Source organism: Stegostoma tigrinum, chromosome 12 (genome assembly GCF_030684315.1).
Source record: "Stegostoma tigrinum isolate sSteTig4 chromosome 12, sSteTig4.hap1, whole genome shotgun sequence".
NCBI lineage: Eukaryota > Metazoa > Chordata > Chondrichthyes > Orectolobiformes > Stegostomatidae > Stegostoma > Stegostoma tigrinum.
The window spans coordinates 30,738,794-30,756,356 of record NC_081365.1 but is presented as its reverse complement, the minus strand read 5'-3'; the positions used below and the strand labels follow the sequence as shown (position 1 = coordinate 30,756,356).

General features: G+C 42.6%; 1 protein-coding gene across 1 annotated transcript in view; it reads right to left on the bottom strand.

Moving 5' to 3' along the window:
- Positions 1 to 719: 719 nt before the first annotated feature.
- zpld1a (zona pellucida-like domain containing 1a) overlaps positions 720 to 17,563 on the bottom strand; it is a 76,564-nt gene continuing 59,720 nt past the window's right edge. The window contains exons 10-12 of the mRNA XM_048541194.2: positions 13,095 to 13,209; positions 7,601 to 7,630; positions 720 to 953 (exon numbers count right to left, since the gene is read on the bottom strand). Of these exons, the coding sequence (XP_048397151.1) occupies positions 781 to 953; positions 7,601 to 7,630; positions 13,095 to 13,209 (318 nt within the window). The 3' untranslated portion in view covers positions 720 to 780. The remainder of the gene's footprint in view (positions 954 to 7,600; positions 7,631 to 13,094; positions 13,210 to 17,563) is intronic.

Sequence of the window (17,563 nt, the reverse complement as noted above, 5' to 3'; positions counted from 1 at the left end):
ATAGTGTGAAAATTGCACTTTGCAAAGTGCTGCCAACAAACTAAATGATACTACAAATTCACTAACCTGTTGCTATTAGGATCTAGGTTCCAGCCTAAATTTGTGGAATAAAGATCTTCTTTAGCTGTTGGCATTAAAAGGTCTACATAAAATGAGTTTTGGTAATCTCAATCTAATTCTACAAAAAATGGATCCAAGACAAAGCTGGTTTCCCACTTGGAACAAAATGACAATCTCACTCAAAGGAGACACTGATGTGGGAAATGGAAGTGCCATACTGATTCAGAGGAATAATGTTTTCACTTGTTAGGCAATGCTCAATATCAACACTGGATGCCTGCATAAACGTTTCTCAGCTTGGTGACTGTAAAAATCTAGTTTGAAAGTTCTCTAAATCTCATAACAGACTCTCAATTTCCTCCCTTTACGTTTAGTGGGCAATTAGGATCCATTCCCAAATCAATACACTATACACATATTCCCATTCTTGCTAACACCTTAGCTTACTGTCAACCAGTAGAGATTCTCTCATCTCTACCAACTCATGTCCAAGAAATAAGACATTTTCATTAAATTATCACTGAAGACTTTGTGGGAATTATATGTTGTTTTCTGACATGGTTGAATGTTAGGAAATACAAATAAACTGGATTACAAAAACATCTAGCAGGTTTATGCTTGATTCTTAAACCAAAAATATCTCATAACCTTGTGCCCTAAAATATGCTAACCAACTGTACTATATAGATAAGCAAAAACAAAGAAATTGCCCAGAGGCAACTAGTTAAAAACAGGATTTCTGATTCCAGATAATGCATTACTATCGAGCCGATTCCTATGAAGAATGACAGAGGTCGTAAAAAACGAAATGGTCAGCACAGTTAGGATAACAACCCCAGAAACTAATGAAGTTGTCACAGAGTTGAAGTGAAAGGTAGATTTTCCCATGTTGCCTGAAAATAGAATGTAAAAACTGTCAGTTTTCCCAATTGTAAACATTTGTTTATCTAACTTAAATTATCTAAATTACCTTGTATTGTTCTAGGTAAACTTTCACTTCCTTATTTGCAATCTGATTTTGAGGGTTAAATGTTACCTTTGTCGATACAGTCTGTAGACATCTGATCCAAGCATGACTTTAAGAGGATAATGCATTCAAAATATGATCTGACATCAAGAAGCCTTTCTATCAAGTTAGAAAATCTGGCTGTCATAAGATACAGAAGATTTGTCATTATCTCAATGATGCTTTGTAGACAGATTTGGGTTTGAATGGTCAGGCAAATATGAGACTGGCTTTTATTGGGCACTTTGGTCCCATACTGCTAGCTAAAATGTCAGTGGAGTCCATTTAGGGCTGCCTGTCTGTAATTTAATGGAGTATCAATTCCCAAAAGAGCCCACAATTCAAGATGAGCAATGAGACCCAACTCCATATGTATGGTATCATACAGATACACAAACCACCTCATGACGGTGTCTAGTGATAGGGAATTTAGTTGTGTCAGTATGCCCCTGTGCAGGTGACGTCACATTGTTCTTGAACGTTGGTATTAAATTAATGTAAAAACTTATTTCACAAAGAAAAGAAATCTGATCCCAGGATGGGAACTATCTCCAACAACAAAAAACAATGACTTGGACAGAGCAATTCCCAAGAGGATACATCTAATGACATAGTTGCTGTGGTATAACTAGTGTAATTCACTTTTCTTGTGTACAGGTATTTTTCAAACAGCAGGAAACCTACAGTATTGGCACTGAAATGCTATTTGGAAACATTGCAATTTTTCTCAGCATTATTTTAGAGTACATCTCCAAATCTAGATATCACCTGGAACTGTTACATTGTCAAAGATGCTCCAATGTTTGTATCCATCCTGTGAGTATATGAGTGGTGCCATCTTTATGACAGGCAGCTGCAGCCTGACTACTTGGCAATGATGTAGCATTGCATCACTCTGCTTCTACGCACGCAGGCTTACTGTTGCACCCAGCAGTGCTGCTGTCCATGAAAACAGGCCTTATTTCATGATCAACTAATAGACTGGAGGTGGGAATCTATTCTTCAGGGACAGAAAGTCTCTCTGTAGAGCCATCGGAGCAATGGCCAGTCCTGGGACTACAGGCAGGCACAGGGTAGAGTTGGCTCCCTAACCCCTCCTCTCTTGCCTGACACTCCTTTCCAAATGGTATCTCTCACTTACCACAGGTAAAATAGCAATGGAGATGGAGTGAGAGCCTTAAATAGCTGTTAACCGACCATTTAAGAACCTCAATAGGAATAAACAAAGCTGCTTGACTGTATTTCTGTAAAATTCATACAGGTTGAGCATGCTGTGGGAGAGCTACATACTGGATTTTTGAGTTGCTCCACCTTGAAACCCTCTTGTGGAAGTGTAAAATCCAACCCATTGAAAATAGCAAAAGTAAGGAACTGAAGATGAGCATTAGGCTTATTGTGACTGTAGCAGGGAAAACAGAACTAGCTAGCTTAATCCCACATTGCAGCTCTTGATCTGTAGACTCCAGCACGCATGAGTGTGTGTCCAACTGTTGTTTTAAATGTGATGAACATTTCTACCTCAGCCACCATTTCTAGGCAGTTAGTTCTAGTCCCCAACCACTCACTGGATACTTCTCTCCCCTCAACTTCCCTCTCATCTTTCTACCAAGTATTTTAAATCAATGCCTCTCATTATTGACCACTCTATCTAGACCCCTGATAATTTCATGCACTTCAATTAATTCTCCCCATAGTGTCCTCTATCTTAAATAAAACAGTGTCAGTCTAATGTGTCCTTACTGAAAGCTCAGAACACCCATTGCTGTCAATATTTTAGATAATGGGAACTGCAGATGCTGGAGAATCCAAGATAATAAAGTGTGAAGCTGGATGAACACAGCAGGCCAAGCAGCATCTCAGGAGCACAAAAGCTGACATTTCGGGCCTAGACCCTTCACCAGAGAGGGGGAATGGGGTGAGGGTTCTGGAATAAATAGGGAGAGAGGGGGAGGCGGACCGAAGATGGAGAGAAAAGAAGATAGGTGGAGAGGAGAGTATAGGTGGGGAGGTAGGGAGGGGACAGGTCAAGGAGGTGGGATGAGGTTAGTAGGTAGGAAATGGAGGTGTGGCTTGAGGTGGGAGGAAGGGATGGGTGAGAGAAAGAACAGGTTAGGGAGGCAGAGACAGGCTGGGCTGGTTTTGGGATGCAGTGGGGGGAGGGGAATAGCTGGGCTGGTTGTGTGGTGCAGTGGGGGGAGGGGAGATTTTGAAGCTTGTGAAGTCCACATTGATACCATTGGGCTGCAGGGTATCCATTGTATCCACTGTATCAACTCTACCCCTTGTGGCTTCCTCTATATTGGGGAAACCAAGTGGAGGCCTGGGGACCACTTTGCAGAACACCTCCGCTCGGTTCGCAATAAACAACTGCACCTCCCAGTCGCAAACCATTTTATCTCCCCCTCCCATTCCTTAGATGACATGCCCATCATGTACCTCCTGCAGTGCCACAATGATGCCCCCCGAAGGTTGCAGGAACAGCAACTCATATTCCGCTTGGGAACTCTGCAGCCCAATGGTATCAATGTGGACTTCACCAGCTTCAAAATCTCCCCTTCCCCTACCGCATCCCAAAACCAGCCCAGTTCGTCCCCTCCACCCACTGCATCCCAAAACCAGCCCAGCCTGTCTCTGCCTCCCTAATCTGTTCTTCCTCTCACCCATCCCTTCCTCCCACCCCAAGCCGCACCTCCATTTCCTATCTACTAACCTCATCCCACCTCCTTGACCTGTCCGTCTTCCCTGGACTGGCCTATCCCCTCCCTACCTCCCCACCTATACTCTCCTCTCCACCTATCTTCTTTTCTCTCCATCTTCGGTCCGCCTCCCCTTCTCTCCCTATTTATTCCAGAACCCTCACCCCATCCCCCTCTCTGATGAAGGGTCTAGACCCGAAACGTCAGCTTTTGTGCTCCTGAGATGCTGCTGGGCTTGCTGTGTTCATCCAGCTTCACACTTTGTTATCCTGTCAATATCTTTATTGGCCTCTTTAGTACCCTCTTTAGCATCATCACATCCTTTTTTTGATGACAGATGTATAGGGCAGGAGTAAATTTTTGACTGAACTTATTATGCTCTCCTAGTATAGCCTCCTGCCTCTTATCCTTTCTGCCTTGGCTGATACAGTAAAGTATTCCAAATGCTTCCCTAAACTATCTATACAATTCTGTTACCTTCAGCAGTTATGGACGTACATTCAAAAACTCTTCTATTAATATATATTTCTTAAATATTATCATTTATCGTGTATGCTTTGCCTTGTTTGCCTGGCCCACAAGTATTCCTTCACACTTTTCTGGATCAAATTCCACCTTTCTGCTGACCTTATCAGTCCATTGATATCTTCCTGTAGTCTACAGTTTTCTTTCTCACTATCAACCACATGGACAATTTTTGAACCATTTGCAAAATTCTTAATTGTGTCCGCAATGGTTATGTCTATATCAATGACACATACTACAAAAGGCAAGGGAGAAAGCGCTCATCCCTGAAGTAAATTTCCCTACTGGAAAGCCATTTCTGAAACAAAAGCCCAAAATTATAGATTCCAACTTGCTATTTGCCCAGAATCCTATTGGACCCTCAATGTCCTGACCAGTCTGCCACATTGGACCTTACCAATAACCTTGATAAAATCCAAATATTCAACATCCAATGTACAGTTTATTCTTATTTATCCTCATTGCTATCTCCTAAAACCATTAAATCATTGTTAGCCAGACATGACCTTCCCTCAGTGAATCCATGCTAACTGTGCTGAATTAATTCATGCATTCCCAAAATATGGTCTAAAGCATGAGTAGATTCCCTACAGTGCAGAAACAGGCCCTTTGGCCCAACAAGTCCACACCACCCCTTGAAGCATCCCACCCAGACCCATCCCCCTGGCCTGTACATCTTTGGACTGTGGGAGGAAACCGACGCAGACACGGGGAGATTGTGCAAACTCCACAGATAGTTGCCTGAGGTTGGAATCGAAGCTGGGTGCCTGGTGCTGTGAGGCTGCAGTGCTAACCACTGAGCTACCATACTGCCCCATGGTATGGTGATGCCAGATATCAATTGAATTTGCTTTCAACTCATCCTTTCTTGAGATTAAGCTAGATAGCGCTATTTTGCCTAATACAGTCACAATTAAGTCACAAATGCTCATCTTCAGTTCTCACATTCGCTATTTTCAATGGTGTGAATTTTATAATCTCTACAAGTGAGTTTCAAGCTGGAGGGACTCAAAAGGTCCGGTGTATAGCAACCAATATAAATTTTACAGAGACACAGTCAATTATGACAGAGCAATCAGAAAGAGAGTAAACAAACAAGAAATATGAATCAGGAAGAGATTCTACAAGTATGTTAAAATAAGAGTAGCTGAAGTAAACTTGGTTATCAAGAGGGTGAGATTAGCGAATTAATGGGTACAAGGAAATGGCAGAAACACTGAAACTTTTGTAAATACCTTCAATAAAAGTCATAAAAGCATATGCCAAGTATTGTGAAGAAAAATAAGACAAAAAGAAAGAAGGAAATTAAAACAATCCGCATGACTAGAGAAAAAAGCACTGGGAAAACTCAGATCCCCCGGACCTGGTGGCTTGCATTTTGCAGTCATAAAGTAAGTGGCAGCAGGGTTTGTGAATGAATCATTTGAAATCTCCCAAAATCCACCGATGGTGGAAAGACCTCAACAGATCAGGAAAACATGAATATTCGCAGTTTGAGAAAGAAGGGAGACTGAAGGCAGGAAACTATAGGCCAGTTACCTGTCATTTAAAAAATCCTGGAATTCATTCAGCAAGTGGTCACCGGATATTTAGGAAATCAAAATACAATCAGATGAGGTCAACATGGCTTGACAAAAGGGAAATGTTCTTGATAAATTTATTTCAGCTCTTTAAGGATGTAACAAGTAAAGTGGAGGCAGGGGAACCAGTGGATGCACTGCATTTGAATTTTCAAAAGGGATCCAATAAGGTGCCACGTAAAAGATTACAACAGAAAATAAGAACTCAAGGTATTAAGGTTAAATTGTTAACATGGATAGATGATTGACCAACTCGCATGAAACAGAAAATCAGGATAAATAGGTCATATTCAGGTTAGCAAACTAACTAATTGGGTACCAGAGGAATCTGTGCTGAGCATTCAACTATTTATGATTTATATCAATGACTTGGATGAAGAGACAGAGTACAATATAACCAACAAAAACAGAAATTGTTGGAGAAAGTCAGCAGATCTTGCGTCTGTGGAGAGAAAACAGAGTTAATGTTTTGAGTGACCCTTCTTCAGCCAAAATTGGCTGATAATGCAAAGACAGGCCAGCAAGCAAGTTATGAGGACATAAAGAGTCTGCAAGGGATGTAGATAGTTTAAGCAGGTAGCTCAAAAAAAATTGGCAGATGGAGCATAATGTGGGAAAATGTGAGGCTATTCACTTTGACAGGAAGAATAGAAAAGCAAAAGACCATTGGGGAGAGATTACAGAATGCTGTGGTATGGGGATCTGAGCCTATTCTGACCTGACCCCGGCCTCCTGACAGGACCCCATAACTCGACCCCCATATAGATCAAAATTCTAACTCTGAACGCTCTTCCCTCAATCATTCTGGCCTCACTACCTCCTACTATTCCTTTAATACTTCAGTTAAAATTAATTTCTTTGATTGTGTTTTTCCCACAATACCATTCCGTATCTCAACCCTGTGTTAGTATCACCCCCTGCATACTATCTTTAATTAATTTGAACCATCCTGGGACCAGCTTTTGAAGAGCCTAGAAATGTTTTCCGGCGTTTACATATGTGATCTAAGCCATATGGACTTTAGAATCAGTCCAGAGAAGGTTCTCTAGGCTGATCCCAGGATTGGAGGGACTGTCTTATGAGGAGAGGTCATGTAGGTTGGGCCTATATTCATTAGAGTCTCACAAGTGAACTGTGAATGCTCTTATGTGGCTGAAACCACCATTATACCAGCTAGTTGGGCAGTTAGTATTCTTTAATGGGACAATGTTGTGAGTTCTCGCATTTCATGAGATTCGTGGGAAAAGTTGTGGCAAAGTGTGGGAAATGAAGGCAACACCAACAGTCATTAGATGCAAACATCCCTGCTGTTCTCAGAGCCATATTTCCAGTTTGTACTAGCCAGAACATATCTGAAAGGGACTGTCTTCTCACTCAGATATGGATGCAAAAGAATTGCTGTAAGGAATCTGCTTAAAACTTACATGAATATCATGCGTAGAATCTTTTGCTTTATAAATCGTTTTGAATTATGCCCTGTCAAGTTTTGATACATTTATCTTTCATGTGCTATGTGTAGTTCCCTCATCCTGAGAACTTCAGCAAAATTACTGGCCAGAGGAGATTCTGAGGTGCACAATTATAACATAGCTATTTACAGCAACCAGAGCAATTACTTTCTCTTCAGTCTGTTAAACAAAAACACTGATGAAGGGCATTATGTTAAAAGAAAATTAGCCATTTTAAACTTGGGCAATTATAAAATGAAAATAAATTAATGGCACAAGTCTTACCAACTTGGGATTTGTTTGTTGCTATGTCATCTGTCAAAGGCAAAAGAAATAACACAATAAAAGATCAAAGATTTGATGTGATTTATAGACCTGCACAGTACTGAAAGGGATATTTGAATTTTTTTTAAAAACTAAAGCCTGTATCAAAATAACAATTCACACAATGTAGAGTAGCATGTTTAGTGATATAGCATCGAATTCAAAAATCGTTAAACTCACCTAATAGAATTCTAATTTATTTGGCTATTTGTTCTCTCCCCTATTATAGTTTGGAATAAACCATTTACTTCCACATGTGTTTATTGTTTTGATAATAAACATTTAATTCCAGATGTTCCTAATGTTTCAATAATACATGATTGTTAAACTGAAAGGCAGATTTCTGTAATCAGTGTAATATTACATTGGAGCATACATATTATTTTCTGGTAATTTTATATCTCCAGGTTGAAACACTCAATGCGGTACATTGCAATCCAATCGCCTATTATTCTTCATTATAACTTGTCATCTCAATACTAGAGACAAGTCAACTCAAAACAATATCAGGTATTTCTCACAAAGGGATGACAGTGAAAATAATCCTTTGAGCTGGGTGGCACATGCGTTAATAAGCCATCCTTGTACTGCCAGAACCTGGTTTGAATCAAACATAAAATGTTCCGATCAAAGTGTCTTTTCTGCTGACTGCAAGGATTCATTATGAAAGGGGTTTGGACAATGTCACTAGTGTCCTAGGTTGTATGTGTTCACAGCAGAAAAATTACTCAAACTACCAGCTTTACACAGATTGACTGTTATGATGCCTGATGTGGGAAATGGAAACATGCACAATAGGTGTTTGGAAAATTGTTAGAGCTAAGTAGAGGAACTTTGTTCAGATCCCAGCTTTAGCTGATGTCATGTTTGGCATTTGTACTTATTGATCCAAGAGAGATGTTTTTCTTCAAATGTTCATGGAGCAAATGTTCATCTTTACCAGCTGGCTGGTAAATCAGGAGAATGGGTTTCCTGCCTATTTTCTCATTTTCCTCTCTGGAGGTGAACTGCCCTGTTTGATAACTGTCTGGGTGATAAGGACCAAGAAAATTCACAAATGTATTTCAGCTATCAGGACAGTTAAAATCAGAAAGAATTATCTCCAGAGAAAAGGCAGGAGAATGGAGTTGAGGGACATATCGGCCGTGATTGAGACAGAGCAGATTCAATGGTCTAAATGGCCTCATTCTGTTCTTATTTCTTATGGTCTTATGGTCAAATTTCCTTTAGACAAGGTATCTGGATTCCATCCATTTCAGAATTGTGATTTTACCTGCAATATCTTACTTGTAGTTAAAACTACAAAGTATCCATGATCATAAAATGTGAGGCTGGATGAACACAGCAGGCCAAGCAGCATCTCAGGAGCACAAAAGCTGACGTTTCGGGCCTAGACCCTTCATCAGGGAGGGGGATGGGGTGAGGGTTCTGGAATAAATAGGGAGAGAGGGGGAGGCGGACCGAAGATGGAGAGTAAAGAAGATAGGTGGAGAGAGTATAGGTGGGGAGGTAGGGAGGGGATAGGTCAGTCCAGGGAAGACGGACAGGTCAAGGGGGTGGGATGAGGTTAGTAGGTAGCTGGGGGTGCGGCTTGGGGTGGGAGGAAGGGATGGGTGAGAGGAAGAACCGGTTAGGGAGGCAGAGACAGGTTGGACTGGTTTTGGGATGCAGTGAGTGGGGGGGAAGAGCTGGGCTGGTTGTGTGGTGCAGTGGGGGGAGGGGACGAACTGGGCTGGTTTAGGGATGCAGTAGGGGAAGGGGAGATTTTGAAACTGGTGAAGTCCACATTGGTACCATTAGGCTGCAGGGTTCCCAGGCGGAATATGAGTTGCTGTTCCTGCAACCTTCAGGTGGCATCATTGTGGCAGTGCAGGAGGCCCATGATGGACATGTCATCTAGAGAATGAGAAATTCCATCCCCTATTCCCAATTCCTCCGCCTCCGCCGCATCTGCTCCCACTACAAGACATTCCACTCCCGCACATCCCAGATGTCCAAGTTCTTCAAGGACCGCAACTTTCCCCCCACAGTGATCGAGAACGCCCTTGACCGCGTCTCCCGTATTTCCTGCAACACATCCCTCACACCCCGCCCCCGCCACAACCGCCCGAAGAGGATCCCCCTCGTTCTCACACACCACCCTACCAACCTCCAGATACAATGCATCATCCTCCGACACTTTCGCCATCTACAATCCGACCCCACCACCCAAGACATTTTTCCATCCCCACCCCTGTCTGCTTTCCGGAGAGACCACTCTCTCCGTCACTCCCTTGTTCGCTCCACACTGCCCTCCAACCCCACCACACCCGGCACCTTCCCCTGCAACCGCAGGAAATGCTACACTTGCCCCCACACCTCCTCCCTCACCCCTATCCCAGGCCCCAAGATGACATTCCACATTAAGCAGAGGTTCACCACCACATTTGCCAATGTGGTATACTGCATCCATTATACCCGGTGTGGCTTCCTCTACATTGGGGAAACCAAGCGGAGGCTTGGAGACCGCTTTGCAGAACACCTCCGCTCAGTTCGCAACAAACAACTGCACCTCCCAGTCGCAAACCATTTCCACTCCCCATCCCATTCTCTAGATGACATGTCCATCATGGGCCTCCTGCAGTGCCACAAGGATGCCACCCGAAGGTTGCAGGAACAACAACTCATATTCCGCCTGGGAACCCTGCAGCCTAACGGTATCAATGTGGACTTCACCAGTTTCAAAATCTCCCCTTCCCCTACTGCATCCCTAAACCAGCCCAGTTCGTCCCCTCCCCCCACTGCACCACACAACCAACCCAGGTCTTCCCCCCTACCCACTGCATCCCAAAACCAGTCCAACCTGTCTCTGCCTCCCTAACCGGTTCTTCCTCTCACCCATCCCTTCCTCCCACCCCAAGCCGCACCCCCATCTACCTACTAACCTCATCCCACCCCCTTGACCTGTCCGTCTTCCCTGGACTGACCTATCCCCTCCCTACCTCCCCACCTATACTCTCCTCTCCACCTATCTTCTTTTCTCTCCATCTTCGGTCCGCCTCCTCCTCTCTCCCTATTTATTCCAGAACCCTCACCCCATCCCCCTATCTGATGATGGGTCTAGGCCCGAAACGTCAGCTTTTGCGCTCCTGAGATGCTGCTGGGCCTGCTGTGTTCATCCAGCCTCACATTTTATTATCTTGGAATTCTCCAGCATCTGGAGTTCCCATTATCTCAAGTATCCATGAGCTTTTCCTTTTGAATTTCCTCATTAGACTCATTCTTACAAGCTCCGAAAAGTCTCATGCATTACTCACTCAATTTTCAGAATTCTGAAAGAATGTATCCATCTCTGTCTTTGTCTTTTTCTAGTTTCTTCTTACTCTGCTCATGCTCAATCTACATCAGCCAAAACTAGATATCACCTGATTCCTATGTTTCACTCGAGGCAAAAAAAGACTGCAGATTTTGGAATCCGAGGTAGTCAAGCAGGAGGATGGGAGAACCTAGGAGACCAGGTAGCATCTGGAGGAAAAGAGCAGCCAACATTTCAGGTATTATCCTTCTTTAGGACTGTTAGCCTCCTTCAGGGCTGAAGAGACTTAATATGCAAAATGTTGACTGCTCCTTTCCTCCAGATGCTGCCTGGCCTGCTGTGCTCTTCCAGCATCCTGTTTGTCTCTGAGATAGTAAGAATTGCTAATACTGGAGTGAGAGGCAACACAATGTGGAGCTGGAGGGACGCAGCAGGCCAGGCAGTATCAGAGGAGGATGGAAGTTCAAATTTTGGGTTGGGACCCTTCTTCCTGGCCTGCTGTGCTCCTCCAGTTCCACTCTGCGTTATCTCTGACTCCAGCACCTGCAGTTCGTACGATCTTCTAGTTTAGGAGCTGGTGTTTTTCTTCACCTGCATTATTACTTACTAATACCATGCCCAGATCTTCATTACCACTGTTTCAAGTCAATCCAGATAAGAGTCCTCAATCTTCAATATGCCTTACTGTGATAGTGCACTGAAGATCACACCCTGCTATTTCTGGAGTTGTGATAAAAGTTAAAAGATTTTCAAAAGGTATTGTGCTGATCAGAATGCTACTTTTCAACCTTCATTCTCCAGATGTTTTCACTGTTTTGCCAGAGGGACAGGGTAACTGGTTCACATTTAGAAAGGTCTCTACCTCATTAATTAAAGTTACAGCCTCAGTAACTGCTGAAGGAAAAATATATTGGTTTTCTTCAGGGTTAAAGTGGTTTTTTACTATAGAGTGCAGAGACAGATCCTGAACCTGGGGAGATCTAATGGTTTGTATCTTGAGAATTGTTCAATTGTTCAGCTATCTCGGAACCAATCACATAGTTGTTGTCAGTCAGAAGGCCTTTATCATCCAATAACCAGTCACTAATTCACAGTCCAATCAGCTACTTGTGGCCAGCTGAATCTCCATGTATGCACAGACCTTTTCTCCATTTGTCTGCAAACCACCTACTACTGCTTGATATAGTAGCTACATAAACAGTTAAGACAACGTCAGGCTACTTGCTTTATAAAAAAAAATTAGCAATTCCTCAACAATACTTGGTTGTAAAATAGATTATTTTCATATTTCCTTAAACCAACTATCCAAAAAAATACAGAAAGATTAGAAAATGGTCTTTACAAGTCACAGAACTTTATTTTTCTACTAGGTACATGGGTACTTAAGGATACCAGGTGAGACGGTATGATAAGTAAAGGGGGAAAGGGTGACGGAAGTAAATAGGCATTAAGTTTGCATTGGGGTTATGAGGGAACATACTAACCTGTAGAAAGCATTGGGTGGCATATATTGGCATGGGTGAGACATGGGGAGTGTGTGGGGGCAACCAGGAGGGAGGAGAGTGTGAGGGCTGTAGGAATGTTTCATGTCTCATTCCTTTATTTTCATTGTTGCTTCTGGATCCCCACACTAGGCTTTCTAAACTGTCAGCAATGGCAATTGGCAATCTCTTCAGCTCCTCACAGGTTGCCTGGTCTGACTTCCAATCCAGCCCACTTCACTAGCCCTTAGACCAACAATGGGAGTGCAGCCAGCCATTTTCAACAGTCTGATATGTGCAGCCAATACAAAGTCTATAGTCAAATGTAAGTGGAACAAATGAAGTGCTATTCATTTAAAATGGCACTGTATGAATCTGCGTGTAATGAATCTGGTCCAGCAGAATGCAAAATTGTGACATTGAAATGTATGCACAATATGGAATAGCAATCATCACCATAATTGCAAAGCACTTAACTGAACAATCACGTATAGTGCATCCTCAATTTCTAATACAGCTTACGTGAGTTCTGATAAAATTATCTTCAAGTATTCATCTGCTTGTATTGTCAACACTAATTTCTAGTAGCACATCAAAAGATACAGTTGTAGAGAGTCTGAACTTATCTTAACATTCCCTGTTATTTGTTTGCCATTGGACAGTAGCAGGTTAACCTTACCACTTTCGCTCCTAGTAATAATAGGACCAGCAGTAATTACTGCATTCCCAGTGGAACTGCGAGGGGTTGAAGTAGTGACCTCCATTATGCCTCTTCGTTTCCTCTTGTAGCAATTCTGTCAATTGAAATCAAAAATAATTTAATCAGTAGACATTTATGATACTTCTCGTGATGTGAAGCCGTTTTGTAATGGTCTGTCTTTCATTTGTAAAGTTTGAGGTTAACAGTGACTGGAAGGGAAATTAAATTGGAAATGGAAAAGAGATTACACTAATTGACAAGAGATAGCAAGAAGTACAGATGCTGCCTGGCCTGCTGTGTTCCTCCAACTCCACACTGTGTTGACATTAATTGGCAGACAAACTTTATGGATTGGCTGGCTAAGACAGTGAATACTTAAGCCAAAGAAAGTAGGAACATTGCTTATTGTTCTAATGGAACATCAGTACATATTTTAGATTCTCATTCCTACAAACTATTTGTGGACTTCACTCATGATACTGTCTCTGAACTCAGACAGCAACTCATTGATATTATTTGCTGACTTCACTCTGCTAAAGTAATTATTATCCCATGATGGGTCCTGTGACTTTAATTCTGGACACTTTGTTATGGTCTAATATCTATTTCATATTACCCCTTTACCATCAGTTTTGTACATTCTATTTTTGTGTAACCTTGGTGCCAGGAATGGAAAGCTTAATATATGGGGAATGCTTGAGCCCTCTGGGAGTATACTCATTGGAGTTTAGAAGGATGAGGGGTATATTTTTGAAACTTACATAATATTGAATGGCCTGGACAGAGTGGATGTCGGGAAGATGCTTCCATTGGTAGGAGAGACTAGGGCCTGAAGATACAGCCTTAGAGTAAAGGGAAGACCTTTTAGAACGGAGATAAGGAGAAAGTTCTTCAGTTAGAGCGTGGTGAATCTGTGGAATTCACTGTCACAGAAGGCTGTGGAGGCCAGGTCACTGAGTACATTTAAGACTGAGATAGATAAGTTCTAGATTATCAAGGGCTACGGGGAGAAAGGGTGAGAATAGGGTTGAGGAACTTATCAGGAACAAATCCTGGGATTGTACTCATTACAGTTTAGAAGGTTGAGGGGAGATCTAATAGAAACTTACAAAGATAATGTATGGCTTAGAAGGGTGGACGCTAGGAAGTTGCTTCCATTAGGCAGGGAGACTAGGACACGTGGGCAAAGCCTTAAAATTAGATGGGGTAAATTTAAAACGGAAATGAGGAGACATTTCTTCAGCCAGAGAGTGGTGGGCCTGTGGAATTCATTGCCACAGAGTGCAGTGGAGGCCAGGATGTTGGATGCCTTCAAGGCAGAGATCGACAAATTCTTGATCTCAGAAGGAATCAAGGGCTATGGGGAGAGTGCAGGGAAGTGGATTTGAAATGCCCATCAGCCATGATTTAAATGGCGGAGTGGACTTGATGGGCCGAATGGCCTTACTTTCACTTCTATGTCTTATGGTCTTGTGGTCTAAAAACAAAGTTGCTGAAAGCGCTCAGAAGGTCTGACCCTTTCTCAGAACCCGAAACGTTAACTCTGTTTTCTCCTCCACAGATGCTGCCAGATCTGCTGAGCTTTTCCAGCAACTTTGTTTTTGTTCCTGAGGAACTTATCACCCATGATTGAATGGCAGAGCAGACTCAATGGGCCGATGGCCTAATTTCTGTTCCTACGCCTTATGCTCTTATGGTTTTCCCTTTGTAAGTTGAACTTTTCCCCAGGTCCATTCATGTGAACATTTTAACTACCACTCTGGATCCAAGACTATCCATTAATTTCCATTTTAGCTCTGTCTTTTTAATTACTCTTCTCATTCATCCCCTAAGACCCTTCTCTACCTCAAGCTGTTAAGCCTCATTTTACTTCTCTGCTCTCAGATGATCAAACTCTCCCACTTTACTAGCTAACTCTCCTCTGGTCCATGACTTTCCCAATCTTTTACTACCAGGTTTGACTCCCTCTTAGGAATGACAGCAGCTTCTCCTTGGCTTCTCTTCACATTCTCTGAAGAGATCAGCATGAAGCACTAGCACTTTAAAACCAGCAATTCCCAGTTTTTCTACTGCATATCTCATTGGCCTTCACACCTGATACAGCTACTTACTATCTGAATGTTTATTCTGGAAAATTGCATCAAAAGCATGATGTTAATGGAAGTCTGGCTAAAGGTTAATGATACATCTGCTCTTTATGAAATCTCCTTCCATGCCTGGTTAGATCTTGCATCATTTTTCCCATTAAGATTATTGTTTGGAAGCAGTGTTTATCACAAAAATCTCACCAAATCCCCCTACTCCTCTTCCTCTTTCTTCTCAATGATTTCAACTTTCATTTCAATGCATTGCATTCTGTCCTCTGTTATACACCACTTTCTAAATCACTCCCTCCAACACCTATTCAAGTCTAGCTCCTTCACTTTGCTATCTCACGTGGTCTTGCTAATCTCATTGTATCCATGGTAGAGTGGCTGTACTAGCTTCTTTTCATATGGAACTGCTTCTTCTATGTAAAGTTCTTCCATGCTCTTCCTGGACCCTTCATGTTCACAACTCAGGATTGGCATCACGAATAATCTTGGCCTAAGTCAACAATATTTCAGGGCTTCCAACATCTACTTTTGAGCTCAGCCACACCCACAGCAGGCATGCTTATGTCATGTTGTTATGCAGTCAGGACAGCCAGGCATTTTATGTAAAAATACAGGATTTTTGATGTTCTTACAGAGCCAGACAAACTTCAAATCTTATACTCCTTTAGCATTCAAGGTCTTTTGTAGTGCTTTAGAGGCAGGCATCCTCTATGGGTTAATTTTTTTTCTTAGCACAAAAGGAAAGGCAGGCCGATTGTAGTGATGGGAGCACAAAGAGTAAATCTTTTAACCAGAGTAGGCATAGACATGCCACTGTATGGCAAGGTGCTATGTAAACATTAGAGCTGCAGCAGGTAATAGCAGCTTATGTGGCAAAAATGCTCCAAGGAAATGATGATGTGTGGAAGCCAAAGGAAAGGGTTGTTTAGTCGGGTAATCGGCTAGGGTAACCTAGCTGGACTGTAGTCAGCTAGGAGGTACTCCTATAGCAGTCAAGGGTCTTGTTTGATTATAGTCCAATTTTGCCCGCTGTTAGTGGATGTTTGCTCCCATGTGAGTCTAGAGATCCATATCATTGCAGTTCTGGATTTAGGTCACAGTCAGCCCTAGTGTTTGGACCTGGAGTAGTCCAGCATTAAAACCTCTTTGTCAGGAGGGTCTATGGCGGAATTATGACCAGCCCTGTCCTTTCCTTCTGTTTCAGTTTGTGCATTCCTTCCAGGAAACATGAGCAGCAATATTGCCAAAGATTAAGGCTGTCTTGCTCCATCATTGACAAGCTATACTAACTGCTGTGTGAGGATTTCTAGTCAGAAGAACTGGATGACAATCCCATTCTGGCTGCCATTGATGTCATAACGTCACTTAATATTTGTGTTCACAGCTTGTTTCAGATGGCAAGTGGGGATCTTTGTGGCATCCCCCAGTCCTCTACTAATGCTTGTGTACAGGATGTGATTGATGCCAGTTTTGTCAGAGACCATCCCATTTCCTTTAACTTTGGTGAAGACAGTTAAATAGCTCAGATGAGATTCTCTCGCATGGCTGACCCCCTAGCTGCAGGGTGCTTTTGATTGCGCCCATTTTGTTTTGAGAGCATCCCATCACCAACTAGAGGTGTTTCTAGAGAAGAAAGGATTCTGTTCCCTTAATGCTCTATGAATTTTGATCACTGATGCTTAACTTTGGAGGTGTGTATCGGATTCCTAGGACCTACTGGAGTATATAGATATCTTTCCAAGCTCTTTAGTCTCTGCAGGAATCGTTTCTGGGAGACAAAGTATTCCCCCATATCCATAAACTTTAGCAGCATTGCCACTCGGGACTCCTGGAAGAAATGCACAAACTGATGCAGAAGGGAAGATCAACGCTACTGGTGACTCCACAGGGGTATAGTCCCTTCTGATGACAAGGATCCCATGCCTACACCACTCCAGGGTTTTGAATCATAGCTCCGACAAAATGGGGGGATGTTCTGGATGCAGACAAATGGGTGACTGTGAGAGCAATCCTCTGAAAATGAGACAGAGGGACAGGAAACTGACCAAGAGGAGCACCCACAAGCTGGGGAGAGAGCAATGTTCTGGATAGACCCAGAGAACGGAGACAATTTCCAGCCACTTGCCTCAAGGATGACTCAGCTGGGTTCAGGCTTTGTTTGATTTGTTTGTGCACTGAAGTTGCTGATCTGGCAGGCAGCTCCCAGTTTATATGTAAAGAAATTATCTGCTTGTCTAACTTTCTGGTTTGCTGTTTTTTCACTTTTTTTGTTTGTGGAATAAATGTAACATAGTTCATTGAAAAAAAAATTCATGAGCTGTGGGCTTCACTGCTTGGGTCAGCATTCATTAG